The 20,825-nt window shown below is 37.7% G+C and overlaps 1 protein-coding gene and 1 long non-coding RNA gene across 3 annotated transcripts; one reads left to right on the forward strand and one right to left on the reverse strand.

The window, feature by feature from the left end:
- Positions 1-3,107: 3,107 nt before the first annotated feature.
- LOC106396904 (protein HIRA) lies at positions 3,108-7,963 on the reverse strand. 2 transcript variants are annotated; one of them, XM_013837410.2, is made up of 10 exons: positions 7,578-7,963; positions 7,135-7,410; positions 6,809-7,060; positions 6,297-6,688; positions 5,228-6,212; positions 4,676-4,886; positions 4,229-4,469; positions 4,027-4,149; positions 3,696-3,810; positions 3,108-3,611 (listed from the first exon to the last, which is right to left on the reverse strand). In XM_013837410.2, exons 1-10 carry the CDS (start codon positions 7,686-7,688, stop codon positions 3,267-3,269), a joined length of 3,051 nt encoding a protein of 1,016 aa, XP_013692864.2. In that variant the 5' UTR covers positions 7,689-7,963; the 3' UTR covers positions 3,108-3,266. The 2 variants fall into 2 exon arrangements, with proteins under 2 accessions (XP_013692864.2, XP_013692865.2); XM_013837411.3 differs by lacking the exon at positions 7,578-7,963 and having other exon boundaries at positions 6,809-7,063; positions 7,135-7,371.
- Positions 7,964-9,742: 1,779 nt separating this feature from the next.
- Positions 9,743-10,721, forward strand: LOC111211116. Its single transcript, XR_002662288.2, has 2 exons — positions 9,743-9,917; positions 10,011-10,721. It is a non-coding gene; the product is annotated as an uncharacterized LOC111211116 (long non-coding RNA).
- Positions 10,722-20,825: the final 10,104 nt, after the last annotated feature.

Raw genomic sequence — 20,825 nt, forward strand, 5'->3', positions numbered from 1 at the left:
TCCCCGACTATGCCAATCCCCTGAAGATAGCTAAAACTCGATATTGACCTCGTCCAGCTCGACGTATAGCGAGCTGGGACATCACCGTCCCACTCGCCATATGGCAAGCTGGACCGTCCAGTCCCCCTCGCCATATGGCGAGCCGGGACGTCTTTGTACTCGCGCCATATGGCGAGCGGGCACGAATGCACCTTGCCAACACCTCACACTCTCGTCTCATCTTTGTAGCTTTCTCCTTCGAGGTTCGGTCATATTGTCTCTTGTTTCGTGTCGATTGGAGTTACCGTTGGAACTTTACCATAAAAACCGCCTACACTTGTTTTTCTCGTATAAGTTCAAATTGATCGTATAAAACGGAAACGATTTACTTAACACCTTAGTTGTCTCAATTATACGATTAACTTCGGCTATTCATAAAACCGACGACGTATTAAAGGTGATTTCTCAAAGAAAACGTATAAACATTTAAGTCAGAAAACGGCCCGGAAAGACAAAAAATGCGACTAGAAGCCCACTTACGATTTAGACGAGAATAAACCTAAGGTTATTATGACGGTCTATTTTTTATTTGCAGAAAGAGATAAATGTCAAATTTCATTTATCGAGTTTGGAGATAGGGAAAAACATAATATTTCCGCAAAGTGATAAACTCGACCCGGGGGCAAAAAGGGAAAGCCTATACTGACCTAAGAGGAGTATATAAGGGATGCTAAGGTGAGAGGCGCAAAGAGAACTTTTTACATCCAGAGAAAATTTAGCACTTAGAGCAATAGGCAACTTTCCGTTTTTATCGAGCTGCGACTCAACTAGGTTTTCACAAGTCTTTGGTTGCTAGAATTAGGGAACTCGCCGACAGCTCTTGTAGCCAAGGCTCTTACCTCTTGTACTTGCGCTTACGCAAATTCGGAATATGACATCTTTTGCTCTCTTTTCGCTTTTGTCAATTTACTATTTTGTCTGTTTATTATTGTCTGATCACTTGAGCTTTGACTTAGCAGAAATCCGGGACCTATGGGAAAGTTATGTTTGCTTGGCTTTCCTAATTTGACGGAAATCAACGGTGTGAATTTCGGTTCCCACAAACCTCAGGTCTAGTCCGGTGATCAATCTCCACACTTCTTGAAGCTTGGATTAGTTGGACTGTCCAGTTACTGTCGTCAAGGGTCGATCTTTTCAGTCGGGCTTGTCTAGTCCAGTTTGTGGTGATGGATATTTTCTCCATTCACTGGTGTAGTGTAGACGGCTTTCCTTGGCCTTGGTGTACCTTTTGGATCCTCCTGCTTGTGCTATGTTATCAGATTTTAGAGTTTAGCGGTATGTTAGTCACTCTGTTGCTCAATTTCTTTGCTTGGTGTTTGACAGTTTCATTTGCAGATTTCTTTTCCTGTGCGGTGGTTGTAGTTGTGATGGTTGTAGTGATCTCTGGTCGGTTTGGTTGTTAATGATTGTATTTTTAATAGGATTCGATTGTCGAGGCTTGGTTGTGTGGAAGTTTATGGTGGACTTCTATTTAGGTGTAAAGTGGGCGCCAGATAGTGCGTTCAAGCCGTATCCGAAAGTTGTGTAGATTGTGAAGTGAATCGGATTGTGGAGTCTGGGTTCTTCGTTACGAATGGAGGATGGTATCGTTCGGCATGCCATAGAAGGAAGCGATAGATCTAGGTTGAGAAAACGTGGTGTTTTGGGTTCTACAAGTGGATGATATTGGCTAGCTGGAGCCACAATTGATATATTCAGATCATTGATATCTACTATCTTAAGAGTTTGTTGCATTGGATTTTCCTATGCTATCATTGCTATCTACTATCTTAAGAGGTTTGTTGCATTGGATTGTCGGGAAAACGGCTTATTCATACCCGTACTATGAAGCCAGGGAAAATACATACCCAAACAATATTAACGTGCCAAATCTCACTAGTTCTTAAAGTTTATAAAATATTTTTATATATTTTCTTAGGTTATTTTAGTTGCAAATCTTATTATGTGCTTGCGTGATATATATAATATAAATAAAATTAAAAATATGTAATTTTTGTTTGTAGTTATCAAAACCAATATTAATTACGCTAGGCATAATGTGTGTGCTTGACCTAACCTAGCGCCGAATCAATTATTTGGTAATTATACGAGAATTAATCGGGAAATAGTTTTGTAAACTTTTTGTGTATTATTAATATTACATACTAGTTTTGTAGCAAAATAAAAAAATGTAATATGGTCTAGTGGTTTTTTGCGATATATGTTTTCTTGAGATGCTGCGTTCGAAACTATTTTTGGTTAAATAGCCATTCTTTTCTTTTTATTAAGTAAGGGTAATATTATTAAAGATCTCAACTGTAAAATCAAATTTCTTAAGAGTATTTTTAGTTATGTGGATTAAAATTTGAATGACTATATTTGTAAAGAAAATTTTATTTAAATATAAATTGAGTGGTATTTCAAGTAAATATTACATACGAGTAAGATTATTTATAATTAATTTTCATGTTTTAATAAGGTAGATAACATACTTTGATAACTAAATTAATTAATATATTGTATATGATAACTATCTAAATTTCTGATAAATAATTAAATTTATTATTTAAATTTAATTAAAATCTGGAAAAAAAATTGTACTTTTCAAATTAAAATTATAAATACGATAAATTTGATTATTTAAGTTATTTAAAGTATATTAACAAAAAATAGAATTATAGGGACTAAACTACAAAAAAAATATTAAAAAATAGTCCAAATCATCATATAACCGGCTATATGCATGTTTTAGCTATTTATTATTAGTTTAGGTATGCAATTCAAATTCTTATTTAGTTTAGGAATGTTTTAACACATTAATATTGTTTGGGTATGTATTTTCCCTGGCTTCATAGCGCGGACATGAATAAACCGTTTTCCTAGGCTTAATTGTGCGGGCATGGATAGCATGGATAAACCGTTTTCCCTTGGATTGTCCTATGCTTTCGTGAAGATGGTTTTAGATTGCTGCGTTTTCGTGGGAGTGTTTATGTTGCAGTTTTTAAGTTCTAGGTTTGTCTGGATTGGGGGTTCTAGTTATCTTTTTTTGGGCTCTTGTTTCTAGGAATTTTCTGTTATATACGCCCATGTACCAAATATTTCACTTTTGAAATGGAAAAAAAAAAATGTAAATAAAGCACTAGACCGAGTCACTCTATAGCTATCATGAGAGATTCAATATCCCTCTGTTACATCTCAACATCAAATTTTAACAACAGCTAGTTGATATACAAGAAACAATGAGAAGTTCAAGCACCCGGGTCTCTTAAACTCTGGTCGGGCCTTTCCTGGGCTTCAGAACCCGATTTCTCACACATAATACCCGTCTCCAGAGAAACCTGTTTGTCATTGTCTATTGTCAAAGGAGTTGTAGCTGTCACTGCTGGAGGATCAGAATCCATTTGATCCAGTGAAGATGGGACTCCACTACAGTCTATGGTTGGTGCCGACTCCTTAGTTGCAGCCTCTGCTAGTTCTGTGTTTTCGTATTCAGATAAAAGATCCATGAACTCGCTGAGTAGACGCTGCACCTTTCTGTTTGACGCCATCGCAGGAAGAATATCGTTTCTCAATAGTTTATGTTTCTTCACCCCCTGGAAATAAAAAAAAGGATTAGAGTTTTTAAGTGATTTGGAAAAAAGGTTAAATCTTTGACCAAGTGAAGGTAAATTACTTACCAGAACATATGGATCCCAACACAAGTTTGTGTCTGAGGTTGCTGCTTCAGCCATACCAGTAGGAGGTCCAAGAAAGCTCTCGCAAACTTCTCTTAGTCTTGACTCGTCTGCCTCTCTGCAGACAAAAAAAAAGACAAACATATCTTAATTAATTGGAATGAGAGAATCACAAACCCAAAACATTCCATCATTATAGAGTGGATAAACCCCGATCAACCCTTCAACGCTCTCTCTAGCTTGGATGCTCTCACAGAGATGTCACCCTTATATACACTAAACTGTATACAAGCTCAAAACGGAAAAGAGTTTAATTGAGAAAAGGGCACCAGACCTTGCTAGAAACCTAACATAGGCGAGGAGGCACTGGCGGTACTCGTTAGGAGACTCCAACGCAAGAGAGGATGCAAATTGAGATTCCAAATGTGCACGTGTTTGCACTCCATCATCAGCTATCCTGCAAGCATGAAATAAGACTCGGAAATTATGTGATCCGTCTCGGGACCGACATCTAAGGAAAGGAAGACAAGATCAACCTGTTCCATCCTGGCTTTCTAGCCATGTACTTTCTCACATCAACCTGTAAGCCAGCAAGCTCTCCGCATGGAGCTGAGCCTAAATTCCAGGAGCTACTGAAATTTGAGGCCGGGAAGCAGTCGTCAGCCACTCTCAGCCAGCACATTAGACTCGTATCGAAGAGGAATGCATGGCGTGTGGCTAGAACTACAAGTGGAGAACCAGATTTGGATAGTTTCACAGAAATGACTTTTATCGAACCTGTAAAAACCGTAACAGTGTATCAGCAGAGCTTGTCGCATCACCCATGGTCATATTCTTTTCACAGGCGCTTCACTAGGTAAGCACGAGAGCCCAACCAAATATTCAGACTAATATAAGACAAAACAACTCATGCAAAAACCAAGTGTCTCGAGAGACATGTTTCTATAAAGAAGCCATCACTGTATTCGAGTACTGGAGCATACCTTCTACTGCAGAAGATAAATCGGTATCGGAAGACACCAAAGATGATAAGGAGTCATGGAGGATGCATTTCCTATTAAATAGATCCCACACATATAACGATCCTTTTCTCGTGACAAGCAGCAGTTTCCAGCTATCGTCACAATCTATGAATGTTGCAGCAGATCCCATCATCATTGTAGGCATGACACGCCTTCCACATTTTGTGTAAACCTTCAGACATATAAGAAGCAAATACGTTATCAAACACTATCCCCAAAACAACATGCAATTCCTTTTCAAAGAACAAGACACTTTCTCAGAGAGTCAGGTCCTAACGAAAATATTACTATCAGTGTAAAGTTTAGTGACTCATATGGATATCAATCGGTGTAGAAGAGGTATTCAGAGTAACAAACCCGACACTAGCTGAATCCTTTAAAACTTAACTAATAAAGGAAGGGTTTTAATAGGATTGGCACCAAATGCAGAAGAATCGTGATGTCATGCTCTAGTTTGATCGATGAGAGGATCATGATAAAACAATGCAGGAAAAAAAAGGTATTATTATTTACCTGGAGGGTTCCATCTTCGCACCCAACCGCCCAAAAGTTTGGATTACCAGCCAAAACTGTGACTCTCCCCATAATCCGATCAGACCAAAGAGTTTCACCTGAGATTTTGCAAACAAGCTCCGTTTCCTTGATGGTAGATGTACTCACTACACCAACAGTGTCCAAAGCGTGCTCCTTTGGACAAGCCTCTAAGCAAACAGGGGCCGTGGCTTCCCCTTGTTTCCAATCAAATACCCTTATCAACAGATCCCTGCTAGAAGATCCCTTTATACCTACAGATTGCTCAACATTTAAAACTCCATCTCTAGCAGAGGCTCCAGGAACCTTCTCAATAACAAGGCTTTCAGAAATGGTAGCACGAGCTGTAATCCTTGGACGCTCGTTGTTAAGATCAGGGTTCCTGATCGCTATTTCCTTGATGCTAGGCTCCACAGGAAAATCTCTACTATTTATCTTGCTAGGAGCAGCAGAGGGAGCTGGCGGAAAATTATTGGAATGCTCGTTAATGGCGATATTATTATCCTGCTGGGGAACTCCAACGGCTTCAGGGATGATCCTCTTTCTTCCATCAGGCCTTCTATACACTTTTTGATTCACAGGATTAGATACCCGACTTGGAGTTGACGCTTTACTCAATGTGTCACCACTAGCCTCGTCTGTCTTATTCTGATCATCGACCTGAGATTTCCTCTTCTTTGCCGTACTCTCCGCGTTTGCAGACGGTTTCGTTGTCACCTGGTTTGCTTGAACATCTGAAGCCGCCCTCTTACCACCGGCTAGCTTTGTAGAGACTGTTTCGAGTAATAACTGAGCTGGACTCTCGACTAAGTTTGCTTGCCGGCCTCTTACATCCCCATATCGATTTTTCTTCAATTCGTCAAGTTCAGCATCGGTCAGCCTGACACCAAGTTCTTTTGGTTCAAAGTGAATCATTGCCACTGTTCCGTCCAAGGAACATGCAAAAAGTGAATATCCGTCTGGACTCCTGTAATTTCCCAAAAGAAAAAAAATAATTAATTATGACCCTAGAAAAGCAGTTAAGATACCATATATGAAGGGGAAAGTTTACCAAGATAGATCAACAACACTTTGGCCAAAGAAATGCTTGGCGACAAAAAGAGGGCGAGGACTTGCAGTTGTCCATACGGTAATAGTGCGGTCTTGACTCCCTATTGCAATAACGTTGTATGGCTGCAAATCTTTCCCCCCTGATTTGGAACTCCCATTGCTCCACCCAGCTCGTTTCATTTCTTGGGCACTAAAAGTGCTTCTCTTGAACATTGAATGATTGAACTTCACAACAATGATTGGAGCATTGTGACCTAAGAAGTCAAATGATTCAGACCATTCCCCTCTTTCTAAAACAGGAGCAGAATGCCTCGGCTTCTGATACCCGTGAGTGGTTGTAATGAAGTGGCCACAAGGAGACCACCCAAGTCGCCTGAAAAATGTGGTTCCGAGCTACAAAGAATGATAAAAAAAAAGAAGAAGTTTGAATCCATAATCAAATCTTTTGTATGAACACCTAATTATAATTGCTTAAACAAAAAAAAAAAAAAAAAAAAAAAGAGAGTTGCAAACCGATTTTTCCCAGTGACCAACAGTTCTGTGAGCCATGCTCCAATCGCTTGTTCGCCATATAATGACAGTTTTGTCATCAGATTGGCTAGCGATAAAGGAGCCGATAGGATCCCAGGTAACACCTTTGACCAAGCTCAAGTGACCCCTGAGAACAGTAGTGCAAATGCCAGTGCGCATGTTCCATATATGGACGGTGTTGTCCAAGCTCGCACTAGCGAGCATTGAATCATCTGGAGACCAATTGATATCCACCTACTTTAAGCATAGTACCCGAGTTATTAAAAGTTAAAAAAATAATCGGATAAGTAAAAGAGAATGGGTTTTACCACATCGGCAGTGTGTCCCCTAAGAGTCATAACAGCTTTCCAGTTCTCAACATCTGGGGCTTCTCCACTACCAAACTCAGTAGTGCCTGAACCAGGCTTCCTCTCATGGACTTGAATCACATGATCGTCAGAACCAGATGCCACGTACCTACCGTGTTTAGCCCACCTAACACAGTTGACAGACCCAAAGTGATCACGAAGGGTTGCGAGAAGCCTCTCTTTTGGATCTAAGTTTTGTAAATCCGTGTCCACAGACTTCATGTTCCATATCCGGACCTATTTTCATATAATATCACCAAAATTACTCTTAACGATAACTAAGCAACATTTCAACAGCTTCAGGGCAAAGATGTAAGAATCCAGAGGAAACACAAAGAAGGCTAAATCAACTTAGATTCTGAGTGGCTAAAACAATAAAAATCGAAGAAGAAAAGGAGAGAGACCTTGTGATCACCACCGCCTGTGGCAAAGCGTTCACCGTTTGGTTGAACATCAATGGAGAATATCTGCTGCAATCCTTCATGTTTTACCCATACGGGTTTCTCCGCAATCATCTCTCTTTGCCCAATTAACGAAAAAAAAACAAGGGTATGTTCAGCTCGGCAAAGTTAACAAAGCACAGAACCCGTTCAAACAGAAGACCTAATCTCCAACACGAAGAGAAGCCCAGAAAAATTACCAAGTCAATTTCAAGGTTTTAACTTTTCTTCACCATCCTGTAAAAAACCCTAATTTAGAGGAATGGGATTAAGAGATGAGAACAAAGATGCAGACTTTTGGGGGTGTGTTGAAAATTGTACATGTGTGAAAACCCTACCTTTGGACGAAAAGGGCTACTCAACTTCCCTGTAAAAGATTCTCAATATAGTTTTAAATCAGTATAGAAAAGTAATTAAACTGGGATGTATTAAGTGTATTTAGTTTTTAAATCAAAAGGCAAAAATAAAAATGTTTGGTTGACAACCAAGCAAAATAAAAATGGTGGTTATATGAGTTATATGAGGTTTTTTTTTATAAATTATCTCTTATATTTTTTGTCAAAACAATATCTCTTACATTATTTGACAAAACATTACAATATTTGAAGTTATTTGACAAAACATTACTATATTTGACAACATTATTAATATAATTTTCACTAAAACTTAATCATAATATTATTATTTATGTATAAAAATATTCTACTTTTTTCCTTTAAATAATAATTATGAAATTAACTAATGTAATTAAAATACGGAAAATTAGGACTCGTACTAAAGAAATCTGGCGTATCTAAACCGGGCCTCGTGGTCTGGTGGTAAAGGAACCTCGGCTGAGGTGCACGCCATCACGAGTTCGAGCCTCGGCCACAGCGGATTTAACATGGTTTCCGTTTGGCCTCCAGGACCTTCCTCGCCAGTTCCGGTTAGACGCGGTGGGATAGTCGGACTAAGTGACAGGTCCGGATACTTGGATTATCAAAAAAAAAAAAAAAAAAAAAATCTGGCGTATCTAGCTATCTACCAAATTCAAATGTTCCCTGAACAAGTGTGATGTTTTTTTGACTCTGCTGCCCCAACTCACATTGTCGTGTAGATTACTGTTGCGTATAGTCAAAATCTTCTCGATCTTATCCTCTACACACAAGATTGTCCAAGATATTACAATACCATCTAATTGTTATTATACTTTTTGGATTTCAAAATAGGTTCACTTTTTCCTCTTTTATCTCTCCAAATAAACTACTTCGTCGTTCTCTTTCATCTCTCCAAATAAACTTTGTTTCCATCTAACTCATCATTAGGCCTGGGCATTCGGGGTCCTAATCGGGTTTCGGTTTTATCCAATCGGGTTTCGGTTTTTCGGGTTTATCAAAATCAGCCCCATTCGGATTATTTGAAAGTTCGGTTCGGGACCGGTTCGGGTCGGGGTTAGTAAATCTTCAAAGAACCGGTACAACCCAATATACTTTTGAGTTCGGGTCCCAATCGGTTTTTCGGTTTAAAAGTACCTGATTTTTACTTATTTTATAACCAAAACATGAGTAAAACCGGTTCTTCAGTTTTAAAATACCTGATCTGTACCTATTTTGTAACCAAAACTTAAGTAAAATCGATTCAAAAATAAGGAACATCAACCGTGATCATTCAAAATCAAACGAAAAGTAAACATATTTACTGATAAAAAGAAAACCCAATAAATAAAAGCATAAAACGAAAACCAAGTTCTCATTAAATGAGAAACATTGTTTAACAAAAACAAAATCAAAATCTAAATACTTCAAGATTCAACGGCCATCTTCAACCATCAACCTTCATGTAATAGAACCACCAACCTTCGTGTAATAGATAAGTATTTTAGATGTTCAATATTTCTTAGTGTATTTTGGATATATATTAGGAATTGAGATCATGTTTGGTACAAGATCTTTTAGAGGTTTTGAATGTTTCGGGTTCTATCGGATATCCATTTAGATTCGGGTTCGGTTCGGATAATACTCATAACCCGAAATACCACAAAACAAGATCCATTCGGTATTTACATCGGGTTCGGATCGGTTCGGATTCATTTTTATCGGATCGGATTCGGTTCGGGTTTTCGGGTTCGGTTTATTTGCCCAGCCCTACTCATCATATTCATAGATTTTGCAAGCTAGCACACTGTTTTTTTCTGCTGGAACGTGCAAGAGAATGGCATTATATATCTTCAGCTCCAATCTATGCAACACACCGGTCAGAATCTTGAGTCCCTCAAGCTCTGACGCAGTTTACAGTCACTACATCTCTCAGGAAACGATCTCTCCAGTAAGATTCCTTCTCAAATCTGCTTGTGAGTTCCTTACCTCGTCACTTTAGATCTGTCTGGTAATAAACTCTTTTTGCTTGATCCCAACACAGATTGATGAGTGTAAATTCTTAAACTCTTTTTTTCTTAGCGAAAACAAGCTTCGGTCGATCCCTTCTGACTTAAGCTGGTTAGAACGCTTAAGACGTCTTTCTCTGGGTGGAAACTATCTCTCTGGTATGATTCCGTCTGAGCTGTCTTGTTTTAGAGAAGATGATTTTGTCGGAAATAACGGTCTTGCGATATAAGTGTGGAGGATGTTGCGTTTTGATGGTGATTGTGATTAAAGTGTTCGAGCTCTTCCAAAGGAGAGAGAAGTTGAGACGATTAGGGATCTTGTGTTGACAAAGGAGAAGTAAAAGGGGGAACCTCAAAGAAGTTGAGGATTTGTAAGAAGAAGAAATTGAAGCTCAAAGAAAAAGCAGTAGCAAAAGGAGTAGAGGTAGTTGTAGCTGGAAAGAAGAAGCGTTTTTGACCAAAGTTTCCGGTTTGTTCTCCGAAGATAAAATCAAGACCGAAGTATTGGAGAGAGATGAGACTGCTTTGAAGCATCCATTGCTGGAGAATTGTGAAGAGATTGAAGAAGAAGAAAGTGGTCAAAAGCGACATAATGAAAATGACTGTGCTGATATATATTGTTCTTGTTAGATAGACATTTACATATATTTTCGAGATAATACAAATTTTAACCAGTTTTTATTTTATTTTTATGCCAATTATGCCAGTTGATAGAACCAGTACATATATGGATATCATTTCATTTACACGGTTTTTAAATTAAAAAACTGTAATGTAAGTTGTATTAGACAGCTACAATAATTTTGTGGTGCATCTCACAAACCAAAAAATAGATGGTTACAAATTTATTAGTTACGATACTTAATGTTGCTAGCCGGCTAACAACATTTTGTAAACATATTTAGGAAAAATGATTTTGTGATGTAAATGATGAGTCGAATGAGTTTTGGGATGGATTTATGGTAGAAAGAGATATAGAACTGCGCTTTCAATACATTGTTGATGAATATTTAAGGTTTAAACGAGGGAGATGGTGACCGCATGGCTCGTCGTTTGGTTAATCGGAAGATGTGTGTTTGGTTGTCTGAGTAGAAGATGATTCTCAATCGAGGGGGCTTTATGTGGATATGCCAATGCCATTGACATTACTACATATACAAATATGCTACGAAAGTCAAAGAAAAAAGCAGCAGCCACCGCAATTGTTGAAAATATAAAGATGTGGGGCCTGCTGCACTATTTACACAGTGAATTTCTTCTCTATATAAACGATCGATTTCGATCGTTTAGAAGAGCATCCCTCAATCTTCTCTTCTCTCTATAATAATATCTTTCTATTAGTGTTAAAATTCTACGGGTATAAATTTTGCTCTTATTCAAATTCCCGCGATACAATAAAATTCCAATTCTTTTTATAACACGTTATCAGCACGATCACTCTGCGATTCGGTAAAATTTATTTGTATCATTTATACCCTGTTATAATGGTTGGTATACCGCCTCTACTATTATTTATATCATGTTATAATGGCCGGAATACCGCCTATATTATTTACTAGTAATTTAATTTATTTATTGGTCGGCCGAGCCGCCTTATATTATGTTTATTATTTATTGGTCGGCCGAGCCGCCTTATATTCTGTTTATTATTTAATTGGTCGGCCGAGCCGCCGTATAATTTATTTATTACTCTGCATTGATCGGCTGAGCCGTCGCATGATTTATTGTCATAACATAAATATTTCATTGTCATAATTTTTTACTTTTATGAAATTTTATAGATTTGATTGACCGTTTAATACGATATTTTCAGACTAATTTTTGGTGCACTCGATTTAACCCCAACGGTCACAAAGAAAAATTTTCAAAAATTTCTCCTTTCTCCAACGGTCATGAAAAGTAATTTTCATCTATAAATACAACTCATTTTCACTCCATTTCATCATCCAAAACATTTCATCTTCTCTCAAAAAAAATTTCAAATCGCTCTCCTCCGATTTTTCATTTCAAGAAAGATGATTCGCGCACTTTTGTTTTTATGTGCCATTTTTATTTGTGTTTCTATTTATGGTTTATTCGTTGGAGAATTTACTCCGAGTGAATTTAAGATGAATATCGGTTTAATTTTCTTTACATCGCTTCTCCTTGTAATTGCTTGCATGATTAATGTAAACGGTTCCTTTTAATATTAATAATATTCTAATAATTTTTATTTATGTGCTTTAGAAATACAAATGGCAAAAATCGAGAAACTTCAGTTTCCGGCATTGGAAGTAACTGGGACAAACTACACGGCATGGGTTACAAACATGGAGCTTCATCTAGATTCCGAGGAAATACTCGGAACAATAAAAGACGGCAATATATCAACCTCTCATGAAAAGGCTAAGGCCGTGATATTTCTGAGAAGGCATCTAGATGAAAATCTTACGCATGATTATGCGAGAACCAAAGATCCCTTAGATCTTTGGAAAGCTCTGAAGGAGAGGTTTGATAACCAAAAGAAAATTACTCTCCCCCATGCACTCGATGAGTGGAAAAATCTACGATTTCAAGATTTTGAAAAAGTGGAAACGTACAATTCCGCTATATTGAGAATAGCGGCGCAATTAGATTATTGCGGTAAGCCTGTCTCGGAAGCAGAAATGCTCGAGAAAACTTACCAAACGTTCCACAAAAATCATTATGTTCTACAAGAACAATATAGAAATTGTGGGTATACGAGGTTCTCTGAACTCGCTGTGGCGCTTATAATAGCGGAGAGAAATAATGAACTCCTCATTAAAAACCACAATGCCCGACCCACGGGAACCAAAGCATTTCCTGAGGTAAATGCAACGGATATAAAAAATCCGGAAAAAGGAAATTATTCCTATCGTGGGCGTGGTCGTGGCCGTGGTCACAATCGTGGTTTTGGTCGTGGTCGTGGTTATCGATTTAACCGCAACCATGAAAGGAGTAACAACCCAAGAGGAAGGGGATCCAACACATGGAATCGATCTGATCGGGTAAAAGGGAAAGAAACCCAAGAAAACCCTACTCATAAAAATGAGAACGTCTGTTACAGATGTGGATCGAAGGGACACTGGTCTCAAGTATGTCGAACTCCTCGGCATCTATGCCAATTGTACCAAGAATCTATTAAAGGCAAGGCAAAGGAAGTAAATCTCAATGAACACCTTGTGGGTACAACATCGACATACCTCGAATCCTCTGACTTTATGGGAGATTTCGACGAGGCCACTCATCAAAATAATTGAAGTGCTTGTACTGATCAAGCTTAATAATGCCTAGTGATGCCATAAAATATTATGTATTTCACTTTCAAAATAATGTTGTATTTCAAAATATCTAATGTATAATTATTGTGTACTTGTTATTGATGCATAATATGTTTACTTATGAAAGTTTATTTTCTTTATTAATATTAACTGTGTGTTACAGAAATGGATAAGAAAGCAAATGGAACAACAACTAAACAAATTGGTAGAGAAGTTTGCATACCAGATAGTGGCACAACGCACACTATACTGAAGGATAAGAGATATTTCTCTACTTTAAAGTCAGTAAAAATGACTATAAACACAATATCAGGTCCTACAGACCTGATCGAAGGAATTGGCAAGGCGAACTTTATGTTGCCTAATGGAACAAAGTTTTCCATAGATAATGCCTTATATTCTCCAAATTCTAAGAGAAATTTGTTGAGTTTCAAAGATATATACCGTCAAGGGTATAACACTCAGTCTGCAACTGAGAATGGAAAGAAGTATTTGTATATAACTTCTGAAAAATCAGGCAAAGGCCTTGTACTGGAAAAATTTCCAGAACTTCCTTCTGGATTGCATCACACTTATATTGATGCTATAGAATCACATCTTGTGATCAAAAGAAATCCAGAAGATGTTACATTATGGCATGATCGTCTTGGTCACCCAGGCACTACAATGATGCGAAAAATCATTGAAAGCTCACATGGTCATTCAATAAAAACCCAAGATATATACCAAAGTAATAAAATGACATGTGATGCGTGTGCTCTTGGGAAATTAATCATAAGACCATCACCAACCAAAATTGACAAAGAATCACCAAAGTTTTTGGAAAGAATCCAAGGTGATATTTGTGGACCAATACATCCACCGTGTGGACCATTCTACTACTTTATGGTATTAATCGATGCATCGAGTAGATGGTCACATGTTTGTTTGTTATCATCTCGAAATATGGCATTTGCGAGATTTCTAACTCAGATAATCAAATTAAGAGCACAGTTCTCAGATTATCCAATTAAAAGAGTTAGATTAGATAACGCTGGTGAATTCACATCCCAAGCTTTTAATGATTATTGTATGGTATCAGGGATTGAAGTAGAGCATTCTGTTGCTCATGTTCATACACAAAATGGTTTGGCAGAATCATTAATTAAACGGCTGCAACTAATTGCAAGGCCATTGATCATGAGATCAAAACTCCCAACATCTGTATGGGGACATGCTATTTTGCATGCAGAAGCACTAATTCGGATAAGACCAAGTGCATACCATAGATATTCCCCATTACAGTTAGCATTTGGAAAAGAACCAAATATCTCTCATCTAAAAATCTTTGGTTGTGCGGTTTATATTCCAATAGCACCACCGCAACGTACAAAGATGGGACCGCAAAGACGGTTGGGAATATATATTGGCTATGATTCTCCATCAATAATAAGATACCTAGAACCACAAACTGGTGATGTGTTTACGGCACGATTTGCCGATTGTCATTTCAATGAGAAAGAATTCCCAACTCTAGGGGGAGACAATAAACAAGTAGGAAAAGAGATCAAATGGAGTGTACCATCGTTATTACACCTTGATCCTCCTACGAAACAGTCAGAACTAGAAGTTCGACGTATCATGCATTTACAAAATATAGCAAATCAGCTACCTGATGCATTTGCTGATACCAAAATGGTAACTAAATCACATATACCCGCTGCAAATACTCCTGCTCGTATTGAAATACCACAAAATGGTGGAACGGCAGTTGATACACGTGAATCAGGAACACGTTTAAAGCGCGGTAGACCTATTGGTTCAAAGGATAAACTTCCTAGAAAACGTAAGGAATGTGAAAAGCATGATACTCCCAAAATAACAGAAAATATTTTGGACGAAGAAAATTGTGAATCTAACGACAATATAAAGCATCTTGAATCTGAAGGAAATCATGAGATTTCTATCAATTACATCCATAATGGAAAGATATGGAAACGAAATGAGATGGATGATATTGATGACGTTTTCTCATACCTTTTAGCAAAGGAAATAAATGAAGAAAACGAAGATCCAGAACCAAAGTCTGTATATGAATGTCAAAAGAGACATGACTGGATAAAATGGAAAGATGCAATTCAAGTCGAATTAGATTCGCTTAACAAACGAAATGTATTCGGACCTATTGTGCTCACACCCAAAGATGTAAAACCTGTTGGGTACAAATGGGTGTTTGTCCAAAAAGAAATGAGAAAAACGAGATTACAAGATACAAAGCTCGTCTTGTAGCCCAAGGTTTCTCTCAAAGGCCAGGAATTGATTATGAGGAAACTTATTCTCCTGTTATGGACGCAATCACATTTAGATTCCTGATGAGCCTAGCGGCCAATGAAAATTTAGAAATGCGTCTCATGGATGTCGTTACGGCATATTTATATGGATCATTAGATACTGATATCTATATGAGAATCCCAGATGGATTTAAAATGCCAGAAACGTTAAGTTCCAAACCTAAAGAGTTATGTGCAATAAAATTGCAAAGATCATTATATGGGTTAAAACAATCTGGACGAATGTGGTATAATCGTCTCAGCGAACACTTAACAAAAGAAGGATACACAAATGATCCTATATGTCCTTGTGTTTTCATAAAGAAAACAACATCCGGATTTGTGATAATCGCGGTGTACGTTGATGATCTTAATATTATTGGAACTCAAAACGAAATCCAAAAGGCATCAAACTATCTGAAAGGAGAATTTGAGATGAAAGATCTCGGGCAGACAAAATATTGTCTAGGATTACAAATTGAGCATTCTCAAAAGGGTATATTTGTACACCAGTCTACATATACCAAACGAGTATTGAAACGCTTTAACATGGATAAAGCAACTCCTCTTAGCACCCCGATGGTCGTTAGATCACTTAATGTTGAAAATGATCCGTTTCGACCATCTGAGGAAAATGAAGAAATACTTGGTCCTGAAACTCCATACTTAAGTGCAATTGGAGCTCTTATGTATCTTGCAAATTGTACTCGACCTGACATATCTTTTGCCATTAATCTTTTAGCGAGATTCAGTTCGTCTCCTACGCGAAGACATTGGAATGGAATTAAACATGTCTTTCGTTACCTTCAAGGAACAACTGATTTAGGCTTGTTTTATCCTAAAAGTTCAAAAGGTCAAATGATTGGTTTTGCAGATGCAGGTTATTTGTCAGATCCACACAAAGCTCGATCCCAGACAGGATATGTTTTTACAATTGGAGGCACCGCCATATCTTGGCGTTCTCAGAAGCAGACACTTGTTGCTACTTCTTCAAATCACGCTGAGATCATTGCACTCCATGAAGCAAGTAGAGAATGTGTATGGCTAAGATCAATAAGCCGACACATCTGTTCAAGCAGTGGGATTGACGAAAATACGGAGCCAACTATTCTATATGAAGATAACGCGGCATGTGTTGCTCAAACGAAAGAAGGATATATCAAAAGCGATAGAACCAAACATATACCTCCGAAGTTCTTCTCATACACTCAAGAGCTCGAGAAGAATAAGGAGATTGAAGTAAGATATGTTCGATCATGCGACAATGCAGCCGATCTCTTCACAAAATCACTCCCTACCTCGGTATTCAGAAAACACATCCATAACATTGGGATGCGTCATCAGAAGGATCTATGACTGTTCATTCGAGGGGGAGCTTACGTAGTTGTACTCTTTTTACCTTACTATGGTTTTTCCTATTGGGTTTTCCTGGAAAGGTTTTTAACGAGGCAACAAAGACGTTAAGCGAGAGCGGATAGTGACACCGGCCCCCAAGGGGGAGTGTTACGAAAGTCAAAGAAAAAAGCAGCAGCCACCACAATTGTTGAAAATATAAAGATGTGGGGCCCGCTGCACTATTTGCACAGTGAATTTCTTCTCTATATAAATCGATTTAGATCGTTTAGAAGAGCATCCCTCAATCTTCTCTTCTCTCTATAATAATCTCTTTCTATCAGTGTTAAAATTCTACGGGTATAAATTTTGCTCTTATTCAAATTCTCGCGATACAATAAAATTCCAATTCTTTTTATAACAAAATATTATTTTTACATTGTTTAAAAATAAAGAAATTGTATAGTAACTTGTGTTAGACTGCTAAAATTTTTTTTGGTGCATCGTAACAAACCAAAATAGTAGATGGTTAAATAATGTATTAGACGGAATAATTAACATTGTTAGCCGGCTAACAAAATTTAGGAAGCATCTTATGGATAAAAGTGTTGGTAAATAAGTAAGTTTTTCACAGTCCATTAGAAATCTCACTACGCACTATCGTAAGAATGAATCTATAATTACCGGCTAACAAAATTTAGGAAGCATCTTATGGATAAAAGTGTTGGTAAATAAGTAAGTTTTTCACAATCCATTAGAAATCTTGGGGTTTTCTCTCTCCATAGGGCATTTTTTGACACGTGACACTCCCAAACACAAGCCGAAGCTGCGTTTTATGGCCTTTTGTTATAACTTGTGGATGGGCTTTTTAAAACAAAATGGCAAGCCCAACAAGGTATCTGAAACTGACTCCACCACTTCGTTTTCATCGTTTGCGTAGGGAGCCATCACCTCATATACCCTCATATGGAAAAAAAATCCATTATATCCTTCTGTAATCTCAATGCCCTTCACCCTATAATGAAAACATGGAAGCCCGATTTTACCCTTGTTGATTTTTCGAATTAATATTTTTTTAAAAAAAATTGAAATTTTAAAAATTTGAAATTTCAAAATTTCAAAATTTCAAAATTACCGACGTACAATTGCCCGCTTATTCTTTTGAGGTAGTTGTACCAAATTCTACTAATTTTACTGAGGTAGTTGTACCGAGTTTTACTAGTTATACTAAGGTAATTGTACATAGTTCTATTAGTTTTACTAAGGTAGTTGAACTAATTCTACTAAGGTAGTTGTACCGAGTTCTACTAGTTCTACTCTGTTAGTTATACTAAGTATTACTAGTTCTAGTAAGATAGTTGTACAGAGTTCTACTAGTTTTATTGAGGTCCGAGTACTACTAGTTCTTCTTCACTGAAATAGTTATACTGAATTCTACTAGTTCTACTAAGGTAGTTATACCAAGCACTACTGATTCATTATACCGAATTCTACTAAATTTCAGATCGAAATCACAGTTCACAAAATTCATAGATCCAAAATTCATAAGGAATAAACACATAACCCTAGTTCTAGATCCAAAATCGTCAATACTTAACTGTTTAGATCTGTAGTTCAAATTAAAGCAAAACATGAAAATACAAAACATTGGAAAAACAAAGAAAAAGATGAACTAAATAAAAACCCAGAATTCTATGTTAATGTCGTTTCTAGATCTGTTACGTTCGACAACTGATTTTGTACTACTGTTGCTTTAGATGAAGCCGCCGTTGTTTGATCTTCTGTTACTGGAATTGTCTTGTTCCGTTGTTTGATACTTATGGAGATAACTGAGATCTTTAATATCTTACAGAGAAAGAGAAAGAAGAAGAAAGTTTCGGCAGAGAGTAGAGAGAAAGAAGAAGAGGAGTTTCAGCGGCCGAGAGAAAAGAAAGAGGAATAAGAAAATTGTATCTGTTTGGCAATAATAAAGAGATTAGGGTTAGGGATAAAAACGTAATTTCGTTATTTTTAGAATTAAAAATAAATAAAAAAGTAGTTCACTTTAGAAGGAGGACATTTTAGATTTTCATTTTTGAGCTAGGGAGATAGGAGACGATTCCTCTTGCGTTGGAGACGTTTCTCAACCTCCCCGTTTCTCTAGAGTAGAGTCGGCTTACGACCATTCTTTCTCATTAAAAATCCTTGTTTACGCCTTCAATCGAAAGAGCTATTGTTCCAACTCCCTTCTGTTTTCCGATTATATGCTCCACGCATCATAAACCACAAATACAACACGGCGAAAGAGGCATGCTTATTTGGTTAGAACTGCTCTCATGGACAAGCAGGTGTGGACCCGTAACTCTGATGAGATTATTTGATTACCTCAGATTCTAATCGCCTTACTATTGGTTCAGCTAACTCCAGATAGCCATCACTCAATTCTTCAGTGATATATCTCCAGGCTTGGTAGAAGCGGAGCTGCGTTACCAGTGAATCCATTTCTGTTGGATAATTCCAAGCTTGTGGAAACTTAACATATTATTAGATGTTTAATATGTTATATGTTAAGATAAACACAATAAGAAAACCTAGAAATAGGAAAATGAAGTTTCTATTTAGGTTAAGTTTGTGTTTTCCATATCCCACATGTTAAAGGAAATTGTCTTTCATATAAATATAGGTCTCATGGAGAGGTGTTCCATAAGATCTAAGAGTGAAACATTGAGAGCTTTAGTTTTGAGTAGTTTCTAAAGCTAATAAGAAAAGTTGTTCTGATAATTTTTTGTTTCCTAAGAGATTTGAATTGGTATCAGAGCCTCAGGTTGGAGACTCGATCTAAGCTTAAGTTGTAGCTTAAGATCCTGGTGCTTGTGAAGAAGATATCGCGTAAGCAAGATGGCGGACGTGACTAGGGCTCCACGCACGAAGGACTTTGGATCTACATCCATCCAATGTCTGATGTTGTCATCGACAAACTACACAGTTTGGTCGATGAGGATGAAGGTTCTACTTCGTGTTCATGAAGTGTGGGACACGATCGAACCCGGTTCAGATGATCAAAAGAAGAACGATTTTGCGATAGCTCTTTTGTTTCAATCTGTTCTCGAGACTTTGATTCTCCAGGTGGGATAACAAACCGCATCAAAAGAGATCTGGAACGCCATCAAGTCGCGACACCTAGGAGCTGATCGTGTAAGGGAGGCGAGACTTCAGACGTTGATGATGGAGTTTGATAGGTTGAAGATGGATGATTCAGATACGGTTGATGAGTTCGCGGGGAATATATCTGGCCTATCATCCAAAGCAACCTCTTTGGGAGAAAACATAGAAGAATCCAAGATGGTCAAGAAGTTCTTGAAGGGTCTTCCGAGACACAAGTACATCCAGATCGTAGCATCGCTTGAGCAAGTCCTAGACCTCAACTCAACAGGTTTTGAGGATATAGTTGGAAGGCTTAAGACGTACGAGGAGTGTGTAGGAGAAGAAACTCAAAAAGAAGATCAAGGGAAGCTTATGTTTTCGAACAATGAAGAGCATAGTCAGAGGGGATATGAGAATTCTCGTGGTAGAGGAAGAGGACAGAACGGTAGAGGCAAATGTCGAGGTAGGTCACAAAACCAAAACCGTGCGTCACACACCGAAGATAACAACTCGAAGAAGAATCGTTCAAAGCTGATATGTTGGAGATGTGACAAGCCTGGTCACTATGCAACTGTCTGTCCCGAGAAGACAGAGAAGAATCAAGAAACCAACCTAAACGAGACAGAAGAGGCTGATGCACTCTATGTACACGATGTGGTGTTTTTGAACGAAGATATGGTGATTCCGAAGAATTTTGATACCGACAAAGGCAATGCAAGTGTCTGGTATTTGGATAATGGAGCGAGCAATCACATGACAGAAAACAAGGAGTTCTTTTCGAGTTTGAATCTCATAATCAAAGGGA

Source organism: Brassica napus, chromosome C3, assembly GCF_020379485.1.
Source record: "Brassica napus cultivar Da-Ae chromosome C3, Da-Ae, whole genome shotgun sequence".
In the NCBI taxonomy this organism is placed as follows: Eukaryota; Viridiplantae; Streptophyta; class Magnoliopsida; order Brassicales; family Brassicaceae; genus Brassica; species Brassica napus.

Excerpts from the sequence above, each read along its gene's own strand:
- LOC106396904 (XM_013837410.2), bottom strand. The coding sequence starts at position 7,688 with ATGATTGCGGAGAAACCCGTATGGGTAAAACATGAAGGATTGCAGCAG. Across the intron at positions 7,411-7,577 it reads CAGGCGGTGGTGATCACAAG|GTCCGGATATGGAACATGAA; the intron begins GTCTCTCTCCTT and ends ATATGAAAATAG. Across the intron at positions 4,150-4,228 it reads AGAAAGCCAGGATGGAACAG|GATAGCTGATGATGGAGTGC; the intron begins GTTGATCTTGTC and ends TCATGCTTGCAG.